We start from the raw sequence: 22,727 nt of genomic DNA on the forward strand, positions 1-22,727 counted from the left end.
CTCAACTCCACTGAATTCACTGAACTCAACTCAATTGCCTCAGCTGACTGAACTGAACTCAATTGCCCTTAAGTCAACCTACTAAACTGACTTCAACTCGACTACACTGCCTCTTGCTGCACTCTCCTAAATAACCTGTCTTACCTGTGCTATTCTTATGAAAATGGGCATATCTTATTATGTCAACTCTTTTTCTGATTTGTACATTTATCTATCTCTCAGTTAGACTTCATGCTTGGAACTAAAGGTGTGTATAAAGGACACATCTACATTTCAGTCAAAGTAGCCATGTTGCTGGATTAAAAATCCTCTGCAAACATGCATGATGACTTTGATTTGTTTCAACATGAAGCTACAATGGCTTCCTGAACTTTCAATATACGATATCAGAGATGATACTCTCAGTGAATAGAGTTGTATAATTAATACATTATTTACCAACATATTATATTTTTTATTTATTAGTCTATGCACTTATAGAAATGGAAAGCTACATATGTAGTTATACATGAAAATTTATTTACAGAATCATTGATTCCTGACATGTGACTTCTAGTTACTTCATTATTAATTATAAAATTTATGCTTTTAAAAAGGAGCATATTATTTATTTTATTGAATTAAAATAACATTATACAATCAGTCAGGCCTCAACATTTGAAGCCCTGTGTCTCTACTAAGAAAACCAACTAAACAGTGATTTTAGAGATGCAATGACAACAAGGATGATCACTATTCATAGCTCAAGAAACCTTGTAGTTTTTTTTTTAAGTTTTCTTAAATTTATAGTTGATGTAAGAAAAAAGCCTCAAGGAAATAATGAGCCATAAGGAAAATAAAATTCACAAAATCAGCATTTGGTTTACACCGAAATGAATCTCAGTCCAATGAGAGTCACGCTGAAAGACAAAAGAAGGGAGAATAAAGGACACACACACACACAACCCTGTGAACTGCTATTAATATCTAATAAATGAAAAAAGAACAAGACAGTTATAGAATGACTTGATATTCACATATATGCATTTTTCGTGTCTTTCATGGAATTTGTTTCTTGTATGAAGGTATTTGATGATACCACATTTTTTTAATTGCACGCTTCATCTCTAGGTTTCTCAGTGTGTAGATCAGAGGGTTGAACATGGGAGCTATGATGGTGTAGAAAAGAGCAAACACTTTGTCTTCTGGGAATGTTATATTTGGTCTGATGTAAATGAAGAAAACAGGCACAAAAAACAGGACCACAATGGTTATATGAGAACTACATGTTGAAAGAGCTTTGGAACGACTCTCTGCAGGGTAAACACTAATGGTGTATGCTATCAGAAAATAAGATACCATTAAAACTACAAATGTCACCAAAGCAATTAAGCCAGAATCAACAATAACAAAGAGGCCAATTCTATGTGTATCAGTGCAAGCCAATTTCAATAAAGGATATACATCACAGAAGTAGTGATCTATCTCATTGTGATGACAAAAGGACAAACAAGCAATGAGAAGTGACTGACTGGCTGAGTGCACAAATCCCCCAGTACAACAAGCTGCAAGGATTTCGTTGCATCTCTGTCTGCTCATAATGACAGTGTAGTGCAGGGGCCTGCAGATGGCAACATAACGGTCATAGGCCATTGCTGTGAGAATGAAGATCTCAATGGCACCAAGGAAATGAAGAACAAAGAGCTGTGTCATGCAGTTATTATAGGAAATAATCTTTCTTTCTGCCAGTAAATCAGTCAGGAGTTTGGGAGTCACTGTGGATGTGTAGCAAAGATCACAAAGTGATAAATAATGGAGGAAGAAATACATAGGTTGGTCCATGAGCTGAGTGCATGTGATAGAAACCATTATGAGAACATTACCCATCCAAATAGCAATGTAGCAAAATAGAAATAATACAAAGCAGAGGACTTCAATGTTTTGATTGTCAGAAAGTCCCAAGAGAATAAACACAGTAACATTCCCCATAGTTCAGTGAAACAGAAAAACATGGCAGGTCCCTGAAAAGACAGATAGATTAATGAGGGATATCAATATGAAGATTGTTGATAATTAACACTGACATCAGCTTTTGTTTGAGAGATAACCCTATTGATATTATGTTAGTTTTCACATGAATAAAATTAAATTGAGTCATCAAATATTAAAAGACTGGCTTAGAATTATGGCTAGTTACTGAACATTGTGAATATGCAATTAAGTTCTTGTAAATGACGAGTTTGGGATCCTAACAGACCCCAAGACTGTTAAAAATAAAAGTATAATTCAAAGCACAATTAAAGTGTAATCTTAAACAGTAGGTCAAATTTTGACTCATGGGATATACTATAGTTTAATTTAAATATAAATAATAAAATAAAATTGAACACAATTTATATACATAGGTGTGTATGTAAACTGGAAAATAAGCAGTCTAAGTAACAAGTCCATAAACTGATTTGAGTAATTGTCCAGGGGGCCGTAGGCATCATTCAGTGTTAAGAATGAGTAAGGCTCTTAGAGAGGAACTGAGTTTGGCTCTTGACACCCATGTGGGGTTGCTTACCAGCAACTCCTGCTCTATAAATCTTATTCCAAATCAAGACACACAGGCATGCATGCAATATAAATTACACCTTAAATACAATTAATAATTTTCCAAATTTCCCTTTTATTATCTGTGATTTTTGTATTATAATTTTAATATTTTATAATTAAAGCATATTTATTTCTTGTTACTTCATTAAAATATATACTTAATTACTCATGCAAAATGGTAGTTATTAAAACTAAGAATAGTGGAATACACACTCACTTGTATAATTTTGCTTTTTAAACGTTTATATCGAATATACATATATCATTTCCACTCTTCAATTTTACCCTCCAACCATGCCAAGACCCACCCCTTACTAAAATCCTGATACAATAATATGTCTTCCTACACAAGACCTGTGAAGGTATAGTAGAAATGTTAACATAAAAATGGGAAATTCACCTGTACCACACAAACAAGAATTATAGGCCACTAAGGAGTGCTGAGAGCAAAAGAAATATTCTCCTCATGAGTGAGATCCTTAATTGGTTACCAAAAACCAAGTTGTCAGTCCTGAAATCAATACATGCAATAATTCAGGTTTTACCTATATATTTATCTTTTATATAACACATATATTAAATAATATACATAAAATATAAATATATGTTCTATTACATATATTAAATGAAGGGCTCCACTTTTAGTTTCTACTTTACTCAATTTATGCTGCTTATGAAAATGTATGAGGAATCTTTCCTAGCCAAATGGATGGACCTGGAGGGCATCATCCTGAGTGAGGTAACACATTCACAAAGGAACTCACACAATATGTACTCACTGATAAGTGGATATTAGCCCCAAACCTAGGATTCCCAAGATATAAGGTACAATTTGCTAAACACATGAAACTCAAGAAGAATGAAGACTGAAGTGTGGACACTATGCCCCTCCTTAGAATTGGGAACAAAACACCCATGGAAGGAGTTACAGAGACAAAGTTTGGAGCTGAGATGAAAGGATGGACCACGTAGAGACTGCCATATCCATGGATCCACCCCATAATCAGCATCCAAACGCTGACACCATTGCATACCCTAGCAAGATTTTATCGAAAGGACCCAGATGTAGCTATCTCTTTTGAGACTATGCCGGGGCCTAGCAAACACAGAAGTGGATGCTCACAGTCAGCTAATGGATGGATCACAGGACTCCCAATGGAGGAGCTAGAGAAAGAACCCAAGGAGCTAAAGGGATCTGCAACCCTATAGGTGGAACAACATTATGAACTAACCAGTACCCCGGAGCTCTTGACTCTAGCTGCATATGTATCAAAAGATGGCCTAGTCGGCCATCACTGGAAAGAGAGGCCCATTGGACACGCAAACTTTGTATGCCCCAGTACAGGGGAACGCCAGGGCCAAAAAGGGGGAGTGGCTGGGTAGGGGAGTGGGGGTGGGTGGGTATGGGGGACTTTTGGTATAGCATTGGAAATGTAAATGAGCTAAATACCTAATAAAAAATGGAAAAAAAACCACTTGAGCACAAAGGACCCCTTCTTAGGACTATTTTTGCCACTGTTTCTAATTTCTGTAGCAACTAGAAAAAATGTAAATACAGTGAATTCTTCCTATTGGGAAACTGTGTGTTGGGGTGTAAAAAAAAAAAAAAAAGAAAAAAGAAAATGTATGAGAAATCTTGATATTGTTTATTTTATAGGACAAATTATGTAAAATTGTTTTTATTGGAACATATCTGACCTCCAAGTTACACATTTAAATTATGTCACTGAATGGATATTTCTATAATACTTAATCTTTTTATTAGTCAAGTTTGTCTGCCACATAAGATGTGAAAATCTACGTAAAAATAATTCCATAGAAGGAGTGATTAACATATAAATCAATAAATGTCCAGTGACTTCATATCCAGAGATTTGTATGGTCTGAATCTGTAATTTAAACTTTAATGGTACAGAATAAATATTCCAAGAATTCAATGAATTTGACTTCTTTGAAGAAATTGATATTTTCTTATCAAAAGATAACAGGTAAAAAGGGAAGAGATTCCCTAGTTAAATATTTTATCTCTAAACAAAAGTATTTTCATTAAAGGTCAAAGAGAGAATCAATCATATATATATATATATATATATATATATATATATATATATATATATATAGATTACTTTATCCATCAAGAATAAGATAACAATCCAATAGGATTTGATTCATGAAATTTGAGACACTGGGTTAGAGATTGAGAGTACTTCTAATTTCTACGTTTCCCAGTCCTGCTGGAAGAATAACAGAGTAATTAATCAATGCTGATATAATAAATTTGAATTCAAATAACAGTAAAGCTATGGCCATTACTAAAATATTTTGTATATTCTAGTAATTTTAAAATTATCATTACTTACCTACTCATTTGTTAAATTCCCTTCTAATTTCTTTGTTATGAATTATATTATCCATGTTAACTTTCACATTAAAATGAAAACCAGTGTTAAGGAATTTATTTCTACAATATAATTTCAAGATTTATAATTACATTATAAACAAACAATTAATATCCATTGTTAACACCGTTTTTACTGAGATATAAGTAATTATTTGCTACTTCTAGAGTCATGTTCACTCAAAGTCATTTTTGTTCATATGAGTCTAACAGCAACATTATTTTAGTGAGGTGCATAGAGGTAAAAATTTCCAAAAACAAAATTAAGTTTTAGTTCACATATAACATGAGTCACTGAGAAACTGAGTTGTTAAACAATACTTGATTAAAACTAAATGATCATTCTGTCTTACTGACAAAAATTTTGAAAATATATTTTACTAAATATGGTCTAAAATTATAATTCCAGTTACAAATTGGTTTAAATCTCTAGCTATCTTTTTCTACAAAGCTACAGGTGAGACTTTATTCTGCTTCTTGACAAACTTTTCTTTAATTTGTTTGCTAATTCATGTTTTTTCTTTCTATAAACTTCCATTGAGTGTCTAGAATTGAAAAGATGATTGGCTTCTGTGCTTAACTCAGCAAGGAATTTTAATGTGATAGCACATGAAGTGTGATCTCAGTTCATTTCCTTCAACACTCAAATATAGACCAAATAATTCCTCCTCTGTGTCTTAAGTTTAAGTGTAAAAATGGAGGAGAAAAAAAAATTTTTAAATTACTAAGTATGTCAACATGTTCAGTTTACTTTGATATACATCTGAGAAGAGTTGCAGATTGAGAAATGTAAAAATTAATTGAGTTTTATGATCAAATAAAGGAATCAACAGCAGTATCATGTAATATGTCAGAATTTTGAAATTAGAATTTTCTAGGTCTGGAGCCAAAGGTATTACATAAATTGAAAACATTCAAAGTCACATGATGAACTTAAACATGCATTTTCTCACCTCTTTCAACATTATCTTATTTTTGCCACTAGAATTATAACTTTTAGTGTATCAAGGCAGTCTAAAATTACTACTATGTACAAAATTGAGTTTTTAAATGTACATAACTAAAAGGAAGAAATATACAGACAGTAAAATTGCAGCCTAGATGTGTTTTTCAGTCCTTTACATTACATATATTTATGAACAAAAAACTAAGGCTCATTTTCCTGTGTAAAAAGCCATAGATTCTTCAGCCTCAGGCCTCACAGCCAATTAGAGCAGGTACAGTAGACATTGTACATGAGCAGAATTGGAAACAAAAAATTGTGACATATTTTCTAATCTAGTTTTCTACTCTCTTGATTTACTTTTTAATGTGTATAATACTGACATATTTTAATAAATGTATAACAATATTTTTGATAAGATTGTATACTTGTTCTCCCAATCATTGCCAAATTAATTTTTAGTCAAACTTTAAACATATGAAAGTGAAATAATTAGGGCTTATTGTAATTTTAGCATAATAAAATATGTGACCTTGGTAAGCTATTTTCCTAGAAGCATCAGTAGGTATATTCTTACCTTGATATTCAATCCTTCTCGTTCTCCTTGTTCGTAAGTTCCCTAAAGTAATTAATACTTTGAATGGAATAGCACTAAGTCTTAATAAACCCATTTTACCAAAGAATATATTGAGTCATTAATATCATAATGATTATCTTAAGGCCTTATATCTAAATATAGTGGTGTGATATTGAAAACAATGCAAATAAAACTTCTAGATGCATGCAGTACCATAAAATTATTACTCCTAAAAACAAAGGTACAATGTCCCCAAACATTTCATTTTAAATCCTTATAATAGTAACCTCCATCTGCGTTTGATTTTCATGAACTTAAACCTTTTAAAAAAGATGTGACAGGGTCTGGTGAGATGGCTCAGTGTGTAAGAGCACCCAACTGCTCTTCCGAAGGTCTGAAGTTCAAATCCCAGCAACCACATGGAGGCTTACAACCATCCATAATGAGATCTGACACCCTCTTCTGGAGTGTCTGAAGACAGCTACAGTGTACTTATATATAATAAAAATAAATAAATCTTTTAAAAAAAAAGTGACTTGCATGCTTCCAAGAAACCCTAAGAAAATTACTTACTTGTATTGCATTTTGAATCCCCGCTACCACCCAATGCTCTGTGAGATTTTTGTCCTGTAATAGATTTCCTCTGATGATAGTAGTACTGGTAAATACACTTATAAGTAACATTTTACTCATTAGCTAATTTGAAATAATTAACTCTCAAATGTTTGATAAGTTCATGGAGCAACTTCATCCTGTGAAGGGGGTCAAATTAATTCTGTCCAGCCTTCTCATTTTTACTGATTTCCTTCTATTCTGACCAAAAATTGATTCTTAAATATTTCTTGAATGCTTAAAATAAATCATTTCAAATATTTAATTTAGTTCAATTTTAATTATTCAATAATCTACATAATCATCAACACAGTCAACCTCAAAAAAAAAAAAAAGGCAAGTAAACAGTCAGGTGCTTCAATTTGATTTTTTCCTTTTTTTGCAGGAAGGGGTTGACTACAGTTAACTCTCTTTTCATGTGAGTTTGATTTTTGTTTGTATGTTTTTCTCTTTGATCCCCACTAAGGAGTAGGGAGTGAGAAAGTACTTCTTGCCAGAATGTATTTCATGTTTCAATTTGTGTTTCTTGATAGGTTGTAAATAACTTTTTGCATAATCAATACTCCCTTGATCTACTTAACAATCTAGTGATATTTCCCCTTATGTGATTTTTTTTAACTTAAATAGACATCATTTACCTCCTGTGCCCACCTGCATCTCTGACATGTCTCTATGGACATTTTGAATTGATCTCAAAATAAGTTTCCTCTCCAAAGCAGTTACCTCTATTTAACATTTACTTACATTGTGTTCTAAAGAGTGGAGGCAAAAAGCATAGAATATAATCAGAGAAGATCATGGGAAGGGAAAATTTATAGTATCCTTTCATTTCACCTTTTATAAGTCCATTATCTCACTTCCTTTATACTTTTTTTTTCTGGATTTCTACACTGATATTTTAATTACTCTTTACATACTTTTCAACACTTTTAAATTTTCCTGTATATTTCTCTCTCTCTCTCTCTCTCTCTCTCTCTCTCTCTCTCTCTCTCTAATCTAGTAGATGCTCATAGGAAAATATCTTGCATCTTTTAAAGACAACTGACACCTGTCACTCATGAAACATTCACAAAAGTAAGGGTCATGCTCTTATAGGAAGAAAGAATTTAAAATAAGTGGAAAGAGTTATAGATCCAAATTAGTCAAATCATAACACCTATTTCTATTACTAAAATTACTTTATGTAAGAAACAGACAGAAAATTCCTGGATATTTTATAAATTAATATGGAGTCTAAAGTAAATATTTGTCCTTAATTCTGTATGTTGACTTTCCCTTTCAGAAGAGATCAGTTTACCTGCCAAATTATAAACTCACCAGAAGAATTTTCTGTAGGGCAAAGTTAGCAGAAAAGCTGAAGCTAGCACCAGATGAGGGTTATAAATAATCATCCAGCCACACATGACGTTGCTAGTGATCTAGAGATCCCAGCCACTAAGAAGCCTCTGGACATCAGTGACTGGATTCCCTCACAAATTCACACTCACACACACACACACACACACACACACACACACACAAACACACAAACAACACTATGTCCATGCACATGCTTTTGTTTATTTATTCCTTATATATTCTCACATACCATATATCAATAATCCTTACGATTTAGGCTAAAATTAGGATAATCTAAATACTATAATATAAAAAAATACCAATATTCCTGATCATGGTGAAACATTTCTGTTGCATAGTATGTTGGAGACTGAAGTAGAAGGGTTGGGAGTTCAAGTCTAACCTAGGCTATAGCTACCTATGTTAATACAGTGGGAAGAAGAAGCATCAATATCAAAGCATGGTAATTTAAACATGGCCATTTACAGTCATTGATATAATATAAAGTATATTCCTTCCATGAACACACACTAACACCTGGTGTAGTAAAGGGCATTAAATGGGAAATAAAGAGTGAGAGTTATAGAATGAAGTTAACTGATGTAAACCAAATCCACTTTATTTTGTTTAAAGCCACAAAATGGAAATAGTAAAACCCAAGACCTCCTTGGAAATTGTTAAAATTTATTAAAAAGCAACAATTTTCTCAACTACTTGGTTGAGAAATCACTGCTTGATTTTTCTTACCATGAAATAAATCATGAAGACAAAAGGAATAAAGAGCCAGTAAGTCTCCAGGAAACATACATAGGACTCCTCCTATGTGTGTTTTTAATTTATTACTTTAAATTCCAGAAATTATAAAAAGTAATAATTGGAAGATTTTAATAATTCAGCAGCAGAATATTGAATAAATGATTAAACACCTGAAATCTAAAAAAGACATATTTCCAGGATATTAAGTAGAGACATGCTGTGCTATAGAAAAGGGAATGAATATTTTATATATCCAATTATTAATCAGGATTATTTTATGAGAAATATACTTTCAATAAAAAGGGGAAAAAGAAATAAATGAACAAGAAATGAATAAATGAATGAATAAAAATTAAGTAAACAGTTTTGTTAGTTTATTTAAAGTTTAAATAATTGTGAATTAAGGAAAATAATATATCCTGAGGAAGGATTTTAGGTTTTATCTAGCTAACAAATTTACTTAAACTGGTTTTCAGGTGTATCTATTAATATATAAATGTACTGTAAATTTATTAAATACAATGTAGTTATATAATGCAATAATGACAACTATATTCTTAATTCCTGTTCTAGTTTGATTATTACACATACATAAAAGCTAAAGTGGAATATCCAGTATATTCTTTGTACTGAAACCTGCATTATTCTTATGAATAAACTAAATGGAAGTCCAAGTTAGGTGAGGAAGACACTGAGATACAGGGAGAGAAAGTTTACAAATGTACCATCCTAGAGCACGGCCCAGTGTCTACACATCATTTTGTTAGGCAGCTCTGAGTAACATGAGGCATAATTCCAACACATTCAAGAACCTCACCATTAAAATAAAAGGTCCATGGACTCTTCCATGAGAAACAAAAATGGGATAAGCAGTTTGCTTTGTGAGAGTATGAATAGAAATTAATTGTGATAGAAATGTATATAGGTCAGCGACAGCTGACCCTAGGCAATGATCACTTGAGTAATATTGATAGATCTAAGAGTTAACAAATAGGTATCTACATTGCATCCTTTTGTTATCACCACTAATACAAACTAATCACTCATCATAGAATCTGCCTGATTATATGATGAAGTGGTCACCGTTAGATCCTAGGTAGAGCTGTCATGGAATTCTCTGAAAATAGATATAGAATGGCTATCAATCATGAAATGTATATATCTCTGTATGTTGTTAGGCAAGTAAGTGACCCCCACTAAAACTGAAGCAAACAGGTTTTAGGGGGAAAGAGTGAGCCTAGAAAAGCACATAAATATATGAAATTAGAAAGTAAAATATAGAGAAGATAAGCTATAATGAAACAAGTAATTTGGGACAAATGAAGGCAATGGAATACATGTAAACTAAAAACAGACAATTTAAAAGAAAGGAACCAGCTACTACTATTATTATGCTAAGGAAACATAATAATAAAATGACTTCCAATGACATAATTACTCATTTGGTAAAACAGTGTATCGCCCAGCCCTAATCAGAAAAGCTTCCTCTTATAGCAGATGGCAATTAAAATAGAGACCTACAACTGAAGAATTGCAGAGTGAGAGACTTTGGAACACTCAGCATTAAATGGAATGTGTTTATTAAACTGCTCCCCGTAAGGCTCAGCATCTGTCCTGAAGAAGAAACAGAAAAGTTTTAAGAGCCAGAGATGGTAAATGATGCTAAGAAAAATCACCATTCAGAAACAATAGAGCTAATACACAACTGAAGTCACAGAGAGTATGAGAGCAAGTCACCACATATACATGTTCAATTTGGACTAAATCCCATAATGGCAAAGTAGAAGAAGACACAAAATTGTCCCTAACAAAGACACTATTTCCTACTGATACCTGATGGGAAAGGGAAAATCTGTTTGAAATTTTTCCCAGAGGAGTGTCACTGAGTATTTTAACTATACAACAGAATAAGCCCCATTCCTATGAGAAGTTAGCCACCACAACATGTATTCTATGGGTTTTTGTATACCTTTTGTTTTGTTTTGGTATTTTGACTTGTCTGTTTGTCCATTTAATTTTTTGTTATTTTGTTGTTTTTTGAAAAAGAGAGAGAAAGATGGGGAGAACATGAATTTGGATGGGTAGAGAGGCAAGGAAGTTCTAGGAGGAGTTAGAGACAAGAAAGGATATGCTCCAAACATAGTTTTATGAAAATTATTTAAAAACAAAACAAATTGAATCTGAACAAGGGAAGGAGGCTCTCAAGAGGACTAAAAGGGGGTGAGAGAACTATGTGTATCAAAAGACTGCAATGCAGAGTTGGGGAGTTAGCTCAGTGGTAGTGTACTTGCCTAACAAGCACAAGGCCCTGGGTTCAGTCCTCAGCTCTGGAAGAAAAAAAAAAAAAAAAGACCGCAATGCATAACATTATTTTATATGTTAATGAATTTGATCAGAATAGAACAGAATCCTTTATCATGTAAATGTATTCAGACAATCTGGCATGTGTTGCTTTTTCTGAAACATGCTACACATAGAACTCCTCAACTAAATAAGTTTTACTGAGAAGAAGAAAAAATATATTTTATTATTTAGTGTTTCTACAAGCTGAGGATATTTAAAGAGACAAGCTCAGATATTCATCCTAAACCTGGTATCATTCATAAATCCATTGTAGGTGCCTAAAACTGTGACTGTCCACAAATTCATCATTTGTGCCAATAACTGGGACCACTCATAAAGCTTCTGACATTTATAAGTGAGCAAGCTAGCAGCTCTCAGGTGAATTCATGATGAATATTTTGTGTCAGAATCACTCAAATTCTCTCACTATTTTTTTTTACCTTTCATAGAATGATTTGTTTCAGTGACTCATCATATGAGGGTTATTTACAAATCTGCTCACAATACAAAGTTCATTACTATAACATTTCTTCTGAAGACAGTTTCAATCTATTCCTAAAGTGGACTTGAAAAAAGTGTTTATCATCATGAAATAAATCAAGGAGCTAATAACATTAAATTAATGTAGAAAATTATTGTATACTATAAAAATCATTTTTAACCCATAATAATTTCAATGTTCATTTTCTTACTAGGTTGCAAAGTAAAGTATTTGTTAGTAATTATTATTCATATTCTCAGTTTGCTAATTATGAATGAGCAAAATTTGGAACAGTTGAGACACTAGCTGTTCCTCTTGATGAAAAACCAGTTTAATAGTTGTACAGTGTTTTAACATTCTATTTGTAAAGCAAATTAATTGTGTTTTTCTCCTAAAAATGTCACCTGACACCAAACCTTCTTTATGGCACTCTTCATCTCTGTATTTCTTAAAGTATATATGAGGGGGTTGAACATAGGAGCAATGATAGTGTAAAACAGTGCAAAGATTTTGTCTTCAGGGAAAGTGGTAGGAGGTCTAAGGTAGACAAAGATGGAAGGTCCAAAGAATAAAATAACCACAGATATATGGGACCCACAGGTTGAAAGAGCTTTGCGTCTCCCTTCTGCTGAGTAATTCCTTAATGTGAACAGTATAACTACATATGAACCAAACAAGAGAACAAAGATAACAAAGGCAACCATTCCCGAATTGGCAACCATGAGGACACCAATGATGTAGGTATCAGTGCAAGCAACTTTCAGCAAAGGGAAAACGTCACAGTAGTAGTGGTCTATTTCATTGGGTCCACAGAAGGGCAAACAGACTAGCATCATAACCTGGGGAAAGGAGTGGGCAACACCACCAACCCAGGAAGCCCAGATAAAAACATGGCATCTGTTTCTGCTCATGATGACCATGTAGTAGAGAGGCTTGCAGATGGCCACACAGCGGTCAAAGGCCATGACTGTCAGGATTAAGATTTCAATCATTCCAAAGAAGTGCATGGCAAAGACCTGTAGCATGCAGTTTGTATAAGAGATAGTTTTTCTTTCGGCAAGCAGATCCCCAATCAATTTGGGTGTCACACAGGAGGTATAGCAGATGTCCATAGATGCTAAATGACTGAGGAAATAGTACATAGGTTGGTTGAACAGAGAACTGCATCTAATTGAGAAAAGGATCAGCAGATTCCAAGACAAGATGGTAAAGTAGCAGAATAAGAAGAAAATGAAGCAAAATACTTCAGTGTTCTGCTTGGAAGATAGCCCCATAAGAAGAAATTCTGATACGTTCCTCTTGCATTCCATTTATTATTGTCTATACAAGGATAATTGAATATCTATGGGAAAAAGATTTAGATAAATTATTTTCAATGTAATCACAACTATGTAAGCATTATAAACAAGTATTGGAAACTATTGTTAAATATTCTAGTTGATAATTCATAAGTAAATTACCTTGGTATTTGAAAATTAGATTTTTGTGTTTTAAATAGTTACTTATTTGTTATCCAAAATAATCTATCTTAATAGTAATCAACAAAATCTTTTATATGTTAAAATATAAATTATCATTACAATTTTTCAATAAAAAGGAAATGTGCTTGTTTTGTGTGCAAAATTTTGAAACAGGAAGATAATATAATATAATGTGGAGAATACATCTTATTTATGCTTTCAGTTGCACATTTTATTCAAATCAGTTATGTATCTTAGTAGGATTTTATGTTTTTCTGACATAAAATAGAGTAGCAAACTTAATATTCTCTATAGGAAAATATTTGTGACTTTTAAAATTTTTAAAATGAGAATTATATGACTGATGAGAAATATTTCATCAAATAAAATGGTTGAAAGTTAAATGAGAATCACTTATTGAAGTTTATAATATATACTATGTGGGTTATGTTCTGAAGATAATTAAGAAGGTAAAAATATAGCAATTTTTTATTATGGAGATTTTGAAAAGAAAGAAAAATTGTTTGCATTGCTCATCTACACACTAGTATAAAAGGTTATCTTTAGGCAAATATAAATTCATTAACAGTGTATAAACACTTCAGGAACAATTCCTGTAATTCACAGATAATTTGAAGTCTACAAGTGTATGTGCATCCAACAAATTTGAAGATAGTATATAATCTAAATATATGCTTTGTAGTTAAAATATTAGTTTGTATTTGTTTCAGAACTTATCTGTATATTCACATATATTATACTCTGTTCTGAAGCTACACTATCAAGTTCTATTATCAAACTATTAGACTAGGAGAAAGGCAAGAACCAAATACTTCTCCTCTGTCTCTGTTAGCAAAAGTTAAATGGTAGCCAGAAGGAATTTCTACATGAAACTGAATCCTAATTTAGGAACCATACCTCTCTATGTGAATCTTACCCTTCATTGCAAGCCATGTTTAGGGTATTAAGCCTTACTTTCCATAGTTTATAATTTCAATAAAAGTGACCTCTGTAACTACTTGAGGCTTTGAATAGAGACATAAAACTTTAGAAGTAATTATGTATTATATTGACTCAAAATTTTAATTTCAGATTTTTTTATTATACTAACAATAGAATTCTTAAAGGTCTCATGTTTTGAGAATATCTCCCATTTTATTAGTGAAATATCAGAACTTAACCAAAGATAGTGTACAATAAATAGCACCATCACAAAACATAGTAAATGTCTCATTTCTTTAAGTAAATTAGATAAGATTTATGTTTGAAATTTATGCTTTATTTCTGGAGAAAATTTGTTGCAAAAGGAGAGTCAAATACAAAAATCTAGTAATTAAAGAAACTTACAAATAAAAACAGGCTCAAATCTCATTGGTTCAAAATTTAATAACACTTGAATTAACAACTTAAAAATAACAAGTTAGCATTAAATACCTACAAGAGAGCAGTATGAACATTATCTGTACATGAATTTTAGATGATTAGTGTCTAATACTCCTCATCACACAACTACCGTTCTCGGTAGCTCTTCTTGCTGATTTTTCTTACCATGAACACCTGAAATGAAACAGAAGACTATAAATCAGACCTGACAAATTTAACAAATCAAAATATTTTCAAGATTACATTTCTCTTTTCCATGTGGAAAATTCCAATACTATTTAAGAATAATAAGATTCAAAAATCTATGGATTTACACTGCTATATTCCTTCAGTAGATTGGTTGTCCTTCATCTTGAAAGCTAATCATTCTTTATGCTTAGTCTACCAAAGATTGATGAGGGCATTTCCAAAGTACCATTTATAGATATATTCAAATCTAAATATTCACAGATACATAGTAAATTCTAAAAACACAACAAGAGCCAAGTACAAACAAAAGAAATCATAACATCTTTATATTTGAATGTATGACTACCTCTTCCCTTAAAAGCTTTCTGTAAGTGATGTTTACAGCATAGAATTATCAGTTGTCAGCATTTGCACTCTTCACTCGCAAGCCTCTTATGAATACTGAAGCTACAATTCACTTGTCTTTATGTAGTAGCTACACTCTTAGCACAATGTCTCCAGAGGGCAATATTATTGTTGAGATCCAGAGAGCCTCAGGACTTCTAAGAAATCTCCTCTGAAGAACAAGAACAATTGAGTATCTTTAAAGGAACATTTTTTTTTGAGGGGTAGGGTCTTGATTCTGGAGAGGAGACATAAATGTAATTGTGTGTGTGTGTGTGTGTGTGTGTGTGTGTGTGTGTGTGTGTGTGAGAGAGAGAGAGAGAGAGAGAGACAGAGAGAGAGAGAGAGAGACAGAGAGACAGACAGAGAGACAGACAGAGAGAGAGGGAAATAGAGACAGAGACAGAGACAGAGACAGAGACAGAGAGAATCTTCAGAGTATAGGCAAAGAACATCATGAAAGGAAACAGAGATAGTCTCTTATGTGTTCTGTGATTTGCACCTGAATATTTTTGGTCAACTGTAACAGAACAATACTGAAATTTTCTACCTTCCTTCACCGAGTATTTAGTGTTGGGATTTTCAAAGAAACAGAGAAATAAATATTAAAGTTCATATTCATCGCTACACACACTGATAATTAAGACTGGCCAAATTAATCTTTGCAATGTGGTAGATGATGAAAGAAGTCAATAAATTGTGTGTATGTGTATGTATGTATCTTTTTCTGTGTCTCTGTCTCTATATGTGTGGTTGTTACAGTTCCAGTATGAAGTGTTCACAATAGGCTCATTGTTGAAGATGTGGCCATAATTTGATGGTACTATTTGGACATTATGGATTTCTTGTCTTTGCATACTTTTGTCTTGTGGTTTTGTTTTTTTTTTTTTTTTACTTTTTCTAAATTAAAAATCTTATTTATTTAGAAACAATGATACATTTTAGAATTATGACACACAATGACGGGGAGCATGTCTCAGTGTTTTCAGACTCCTGGCTTGGAATTTTTTGAGAGTTGGGAAGAATAATTCAATATTCCTAGGAATTTTTTATTATAAATATTATATAAATGACATTATTTATTTACATTTCAAATACTTTCCCCCTTACTGGTTTCCCCTCCACAAACCCCCTATCCCATTCACCCTCCTCTCTGCTTCTAAGAAGGTTCTCCATCACGTACCCACCCACTCCCACCTCACCACCCTAGCATCCACCTACTCTGGGGAATTATGTCTCCACAGGACCAAAGGTCTACCCTCCCACTGATGCTAGATAAGGCAATCCTCTGTTACATATGCAGCTGGAGTCATGGATCTCTCCATGTGTACTCTGGTTGGTGGTTTAGTCCCTGGGAGCTCTGGGGAATAAAGTTGGTTGGCATTGTTGTTCTTCCTATAGAGTTGAAAACCTCTTCAGCTCCTTCAGTCTTTTCTCTAAGCTCTCCCAATGCTCAGTCCAGTGGTTGGCTGTGAGCATCCACCTCTGTATTTGTCAGGCTCTGGCAGAGCCTCTCAGGAGACAGTTATATCAGGCTCTTGACAACATGCACTTCTTAGGATCCACAAAAGTGTCTGCATTTGGAGACTGAATATGGGATGGACTCCTCAGGTGGGGGCAGTGTCTGGATGGCCTTTCCTTTAGTCTCTGTTCCATACTTTGTCTCCACATTTACTCCTGTGAGTATTTTGTTACCCCTTCTAAGAAGGACCGAAGCACACACACTTTGTTCTTCCTTCTTTTTGAGCTTCATGTGGTCTGTGAATTGTATCTTGGGTATTCCGAGCTTTTGGGCTAATATCCACTTATCAGTGAGTGTTCTTTGTGACTATGCTACCTCACTCAGGATAATATTTTCTAGTTCCATCCATTTGCCTAAAAATTTAATGATGTTATTGTTTTTAACAACTGATTAGTACTCCATTGTGTAAATGTACCTTATTTTCTGCATCCATTCCTCTGTTGTTATTGTTTTTAACAACTGATTAGTACTCCATTGTGTAAATGTACCTTATTTTCTGCATCCATTCCTCTGTTGAAGGACATTTTTCAACATCCTTTCCAGCTTCTTGCTATTATAAATAAGGTTGCTATTACTATAGTGAGCATGTGTCCTTGATATATGTTGGAGCATCTTACAGAGCATATGCAGCCCAAGAAGAAGGAAGACAAAAGTGTGCATGCTTCAGTCCTACTTAGAAGGGGGAACAAAATAATCTCAGAAGATAGAAGGAGGGAAGGACCTGGGAGGGAGAGGGGAGGATGGAGGGAAAAGAGCGACAGAATCAGGTATGGTTGGAGACAGGAGAGGAGTCAGAAAATTGAACTGAGGTGTGTAGCAGTTGGGGGATGGAGAACTGGAGGTAGCCACTAGAAAGTTCCAGATGCAAGGGATGCAAGAGATTCTAAGGAGCCAACTGGGCTCCATCAGATAGCTTTAATTTCATAGCTACATAGGCAGCCAGTTTAAGATTAGTAAATAACAAAACAAAATCAAAGCTCATAACTTTAAGAGTTATGAGTCTTTACAAATTCTGTTACTGAAAAAAGCAGTTATATAGACAAAAACTTATTTTAAAAGAAGAGAGAAAATATCTAGTGTTGCAGCCGGCCAGCGGCTCATATGTCTGGGTTCTAGTCTGGAAAGGCATCTTGGAATCTGGAAGAGAACGGGCGGGGGGGGGGGGGGGAGGTGGCGGCACTATAAAGATGGAACCAAGACAACTGGTCTGATCAAGGTTCGATTTTACTATTCCAGACACTCGGTTATGAAGCAGGGGAAGGGGCCCTTTCCCTCCAAATCATCCTGGAGTAAAGTTGGAGATGACCACATGTTTGGACTGGGAACAGGAAGGTGGCAGGCTCCAGCAGTGGGAGTGGCAGAAGGATAGGGCAGCAGGCTCCACCCCATGCTCTATTCTTGCTAACAGTGAAGCCTGAGCTGAGGGGTGGGAGGTTACATCTTCTCCCTGTTGTTAATATAAAAAAGAAAAGGCTGAGCCTCAGCATAAAATTTATTCATACCCTATAGTTTTGCCTGAATTCTTAGGGCCTAATGAAAAAACCCATCTCAGTGGGATTTCCTAACTTTTCTCATGGTAAACCATATCTGGATAAGACTGTCCATTCTGTCCTAATAAACATCTAGTAGACTAGCCCTGAGCTGTTGGCTCTGTCTTTTTTTATTAATTAGATATTTATTTCATTTACATTTCCAATGCTATCCCAAAAGCTCCCCACCCGCTTCACCACCAACTCCCCAACCCACCCACTCCCCCACACACCCACTCCCCTGTACTGAGACTGATGAAGTTTGCACCACCAATGGGCCTCTCTTTCCACTGACGGCGGCCCACTAGGCCATCTATTGCTACATATGCAGCTAGAGACACGAGCTCTGGGGGTTACTAAGTAGTTCATATTGTTCCTCAAACCTATAGGGTTGCAGATCCCTATAGCTCCTTGGATGCTTTCTCTACCTCCTCCATTGGGGGCTCTGTCATCCATCCAATAGCTGACTGTGTGCATCCACTTCTGTGTTTGCTAGGCCCTAGCATAGTCTCACAAGAGACAGCTATATCTGGGTCCTTTCTGCAAAATCTTGCTAATGTATCCAATGGTGTCAGCATTTGGAGGCTGATTATGGGATGGATCCCCGAATATGGCAATCACTAGATGGTCCATCCTTTCGTCTCAGTTCCAAACTGTGTTTCTGTAACTCCTTCCATGGGTGTTTTGTTCCCAATTCTAAGAAGGAGCAAACTTTCCACACTTTGGTCTTCTTTCTTCTTGAGTTTCAAGTGTTTAGCAAATTGTATCTTATATCTTGTGTATTCTAAGTTTCTGAGCTAATATCCACTTATCAGTGAATACATATTGTGTGAGTTCTTTTGTGATTGGTTTACCTCACTCAGGATGATGCCCTCCAGGTCCATCTATTTGCCTAGGAATTTCATAAATTCATTCTTTTTAATAGCTGAGTAGTACTCCTTTGTTTGAATGTACCACATTTCCTATATCCATTCCTCTGTTGAGGGGCATCTGGGTTCTTTCCAGCTGAAGGCTATTATAAATAAGGTTGTAATGAACATAGTGGAGCATGTGTCCTTCTTACTGGTTGAGACATCTTCTGGATATATACCCAGGAGTGGTATTTCGGGATCCTCCAGTAGTACTATGTCCAATTTTCTGAGGAACCGCCAGACTGATTTCCAGAGTGCTTGCACAAGCTTGCAATCCCACCAAAAATGGAGGAGTGTTCCTCTTTCTCCACATCCTCGCCAGCATCTGCTGTCACCTGAGTTTTTTTATCTTAGCCATTCTGACTGGGGTGAGGTGGAATCTAAGAGTTGCTTTGATTTGCATTCCCCTGATGATTAAGAATGTTGAACATTTTTTCAGGTGCTTCTCAGCCATTTGGTATTCCTCAGGTGAGAATTCTTTGTTTACCTCTGAGTCCCATTTTTTAATGGGGTTATTCGATTTTCTGGAGTCCAACTTCTTGAGTTCTTTATATATATTGGATATTAGTCCCCTATCATATTTAGTGTAGGTAAAGATCTTTTCCCAATCTGTTGGTGGCCCTTTTGTCTTATGATGGTATCTTTTGCCTTGCAGAAGCTTTGCAATTTTATGAGGTCCCATTTGTTGATTCTCGGTCTTACAGAACAGGCCATTGCTGTTCTATTAAGGAATTTTTCCCCTGTACCCATATCTTTGAGGCTTTTCCCTACTCTCTCCTCTATAAGTTTCAGTGTCTCTGGTTTTATGTGGAGTTCCTTAATCCACTTAGATTTGACCTTAGTAAAAGGAGATAGGAATGGATCAATTTGCATTCTTCTACATGATAACCACCAGTTGTGCCAGCACAATTTGTTGAAAATGCTGTCTGTTTTCCACTGGATGGTTTCTGCTCCCTTGTCAAAGATTAAGTGACCATAGGTGTGTGGGTTCATTTCTGGGTCTTCAATTCTATTCCATTGGTCTACTTGTCTGTCGCTATACCAGTACCATGCAGTTTTTATCACAATTGCTCTGTAGTACAGCTTTAAGTCAGGCATGGTGATTCCACCAGAGGTTCTTTTATCCTTGAGAAGAGTTTTTGAAATCCTAGGTTTTTTGTTATTCCAGATGAGTTTCCAGATTGCCCTTTCTAATTCATTGAATAATTGAGTTGGGATTTTGATGGGGATTGCATTGAATCTGTACATTGCTTTGGGCAAGATAGCCATTTTTACTCTATTGATCCTGCCAATGCATGTGCATGGGAGATCTTTCCATCTTCTGAGGTCTTCTTTAATTTCTTTCTTCAGAGACTTGAAGTTCTTATCATACAGATCTTTCACTTCCTTAGTTAGAGTCACACAAAGGTATTTTATATTTTTTGTGATTATTGAGAAGGGTGTTGTTTCCCTAATTTCTTTCTCAGCCTGTTTATCCTTTGTGTAGAGAAAGGCCATTGACTTGTTTGAGTTAATTTTATATCCAGCTACTTCATTGAAGCTGTTTATCAGGTGTAGTGGCTACTCCTGGTTGTCAACTTGACTATATTTGGAATGAAGTACAATCCAGAATTGGAAGGCTCACCATTGACCCTTATCTGGAGGCTTGAAGATAGAAGTTTCTGATCTGGATCTTGGTATGGAGATCTTGAGCCATAGTGGCTATGGATTCCAGAAGATTAAATCTCTGAGTTTAAGGAACACACCTTTAAGCTGGGCTACACCTTTCATCTGGGATTAAAGGTGTGGTGGAACACACCTTTAATCAGGGCTACACCTTCTTCTGGAGACAAAATAAAGACATTGGAAGAAGGGAGTCTTGCTATTGCACCTTCGCCTGCTTGCTGTGTGAGATTGAATAACTGCTAGATCCTTGGACTTCCATTCACAGCAGTAAAACCCTAACTAAGACATCAGGTTTAGGAGCTCACTGCTGGAAAATTTAGGGTCACTTATATATACTATCATATCAACTGCAAAAAGTGATATTTTGACTTCTTCCTTTCCAATTTGAATCCTCTTGATCTCTTTTTTTGTTGTTGTTGAATTGCTCTGGCTAGGACTTCGAATACAATGTTGAATAGGTAGGGAGAGAGTGGGCAGCCTTGTCTTGTTTCTGATTTTAGTGGGATTGCTTCCAGCTTCTCACCATTTACTTTGATGTTGGCTACTGGTTTGCTGTACATTGCTTTTTTTTATCATACTTAGGTATGGGCCTTGGATTGCAGATCTTTCCAAGTCTTTTGTCATGAATGGGTGTCGAATTTTGTCAAATGCTTTCTTCATGTCTACTGAGATGATCGTGTGTTTTTTGTCTTTGAGGTTGTTTATATAATGGATTACATTGATGGATTTTCGTATATTAAACCATTCCTGCATCCCTGGAATAAAACCTACTTGGTCAGGATGGATGATTGCTTTAATGTGTTCTTGGATTCGGTTAGCGAGAATTTTATTGAGGATTTTTGCATCGATATTCATAAGAGAAATTGGTCTGAAGTTCTCTATCTTTGTTGGGTCTTTCTGTGGTTTAGGTATCAGAGTAATAGTGGCTTCATAAAATGAGTTGGGTAGAGTACCTTCTACTTGTATTTTGTGAAATAGTTTGTGCAGAACTGGAATTAGATCTTCTTTGAAGGTCTGATAGAACTCTGCACTAAACCCGTCTGGTCCTGGGCTATTTTTGGCTGGGAGACTATTAATAATTGCTTCTATTTCTTTAGGTGATATGGGACTGTTTAGATGGTCAACTTGATCCTGATTCAATTTTGGTACCTGGTATCTGTCCAGAAATTTGTCCATTTGGTCCAGGTTTTCCAGTTTTGTTGAGTATAGCCTTTTGTAGAAGGATCTGATGGTATTTTGGATTTCTTCAGGATCTGTTGTTATGTCTCCCTTTTCATTTCTGATTTTGTTAATTAGGATGCTGTCCCTTTGCCCTCTAGTGAGTCTGGCTAAGGGTTTATCTATCTTGTTGATTTTCTCAAAGAACAAGCTCCTCCTTTGGTTGATCTTTTTAATAGTTCTTTTTGTTTCCACTTGGTTGATTTCGCCGCTGAGTTTGATTATTTCCTGCTGTCTACTCCTCTTGGGTGAATTTGCTTCCTTTTATTCTACAGGTTTTAGGTGTGTTGTCAAGCTGCTAGTGTGTGCTCTCTCTATTTTCTTTTTGGAGGCACTCAGAGATATGAGTTTCCCTCTTAGAAATGCTTTGATTGTGTCCCATAAGTTTGAGTATGTTGTGGCTTCGTTTTCATTAAACTCTAGAAAGTCCTTAATTTCTTT

General features: G+C 34.8%; 2 protein-coding genes across 2 annotated transcripts; both read right to left on the reverse strand.

The window, feature by feature from the left end:
• Positions 1-938: 938 nt before the first annotated feature.
• Olfr1180 (olfactory receptor 1180) lies at positions 939-2,001 on the reverse strand. The gene has a single exon (NM_146918.2). The coding sequence runs from the start codon at positions 1,966-1,968 to the stop codon at positions 1,039-1,041; it is 930 nt and encodes a 309-aa protein (NP_667129.2). The 5' UTR covers positions 1,969-2,001; the 3' UTR covers positions 939-1,038.
• A 10,398-nt stretch (positions 2,002-12,399) lies between these two features.
• Positions 12,400-13,335, reverse strand: Olfr1181 (olfactory receptor 1181). Its single transcript, NM_001011816.1, has one exon. It carries the CDS (start codon positions 13,333-13,335, stop codon positions 12,400-12,402), a length of 936 nt encoding a protein of 311 aa, NP_001011816.1.
• Between the last annotated feature and the right edge of the window lie 9,392 nt (positions 13,336-22,727).

This window comes from Mus musculus, chromosome 2 (genome assembly GCF_000001635.26).
Source record: "Mus musculus strain C57BL/6J chromosome 2, GRCm38.p6 C57BL/6J".
Taxonomy (NCBI): Eukaryota; Metazoa; Chordata; class Mammalia; order Rodentia; family Muridae; genus Mus; species Mus musculus.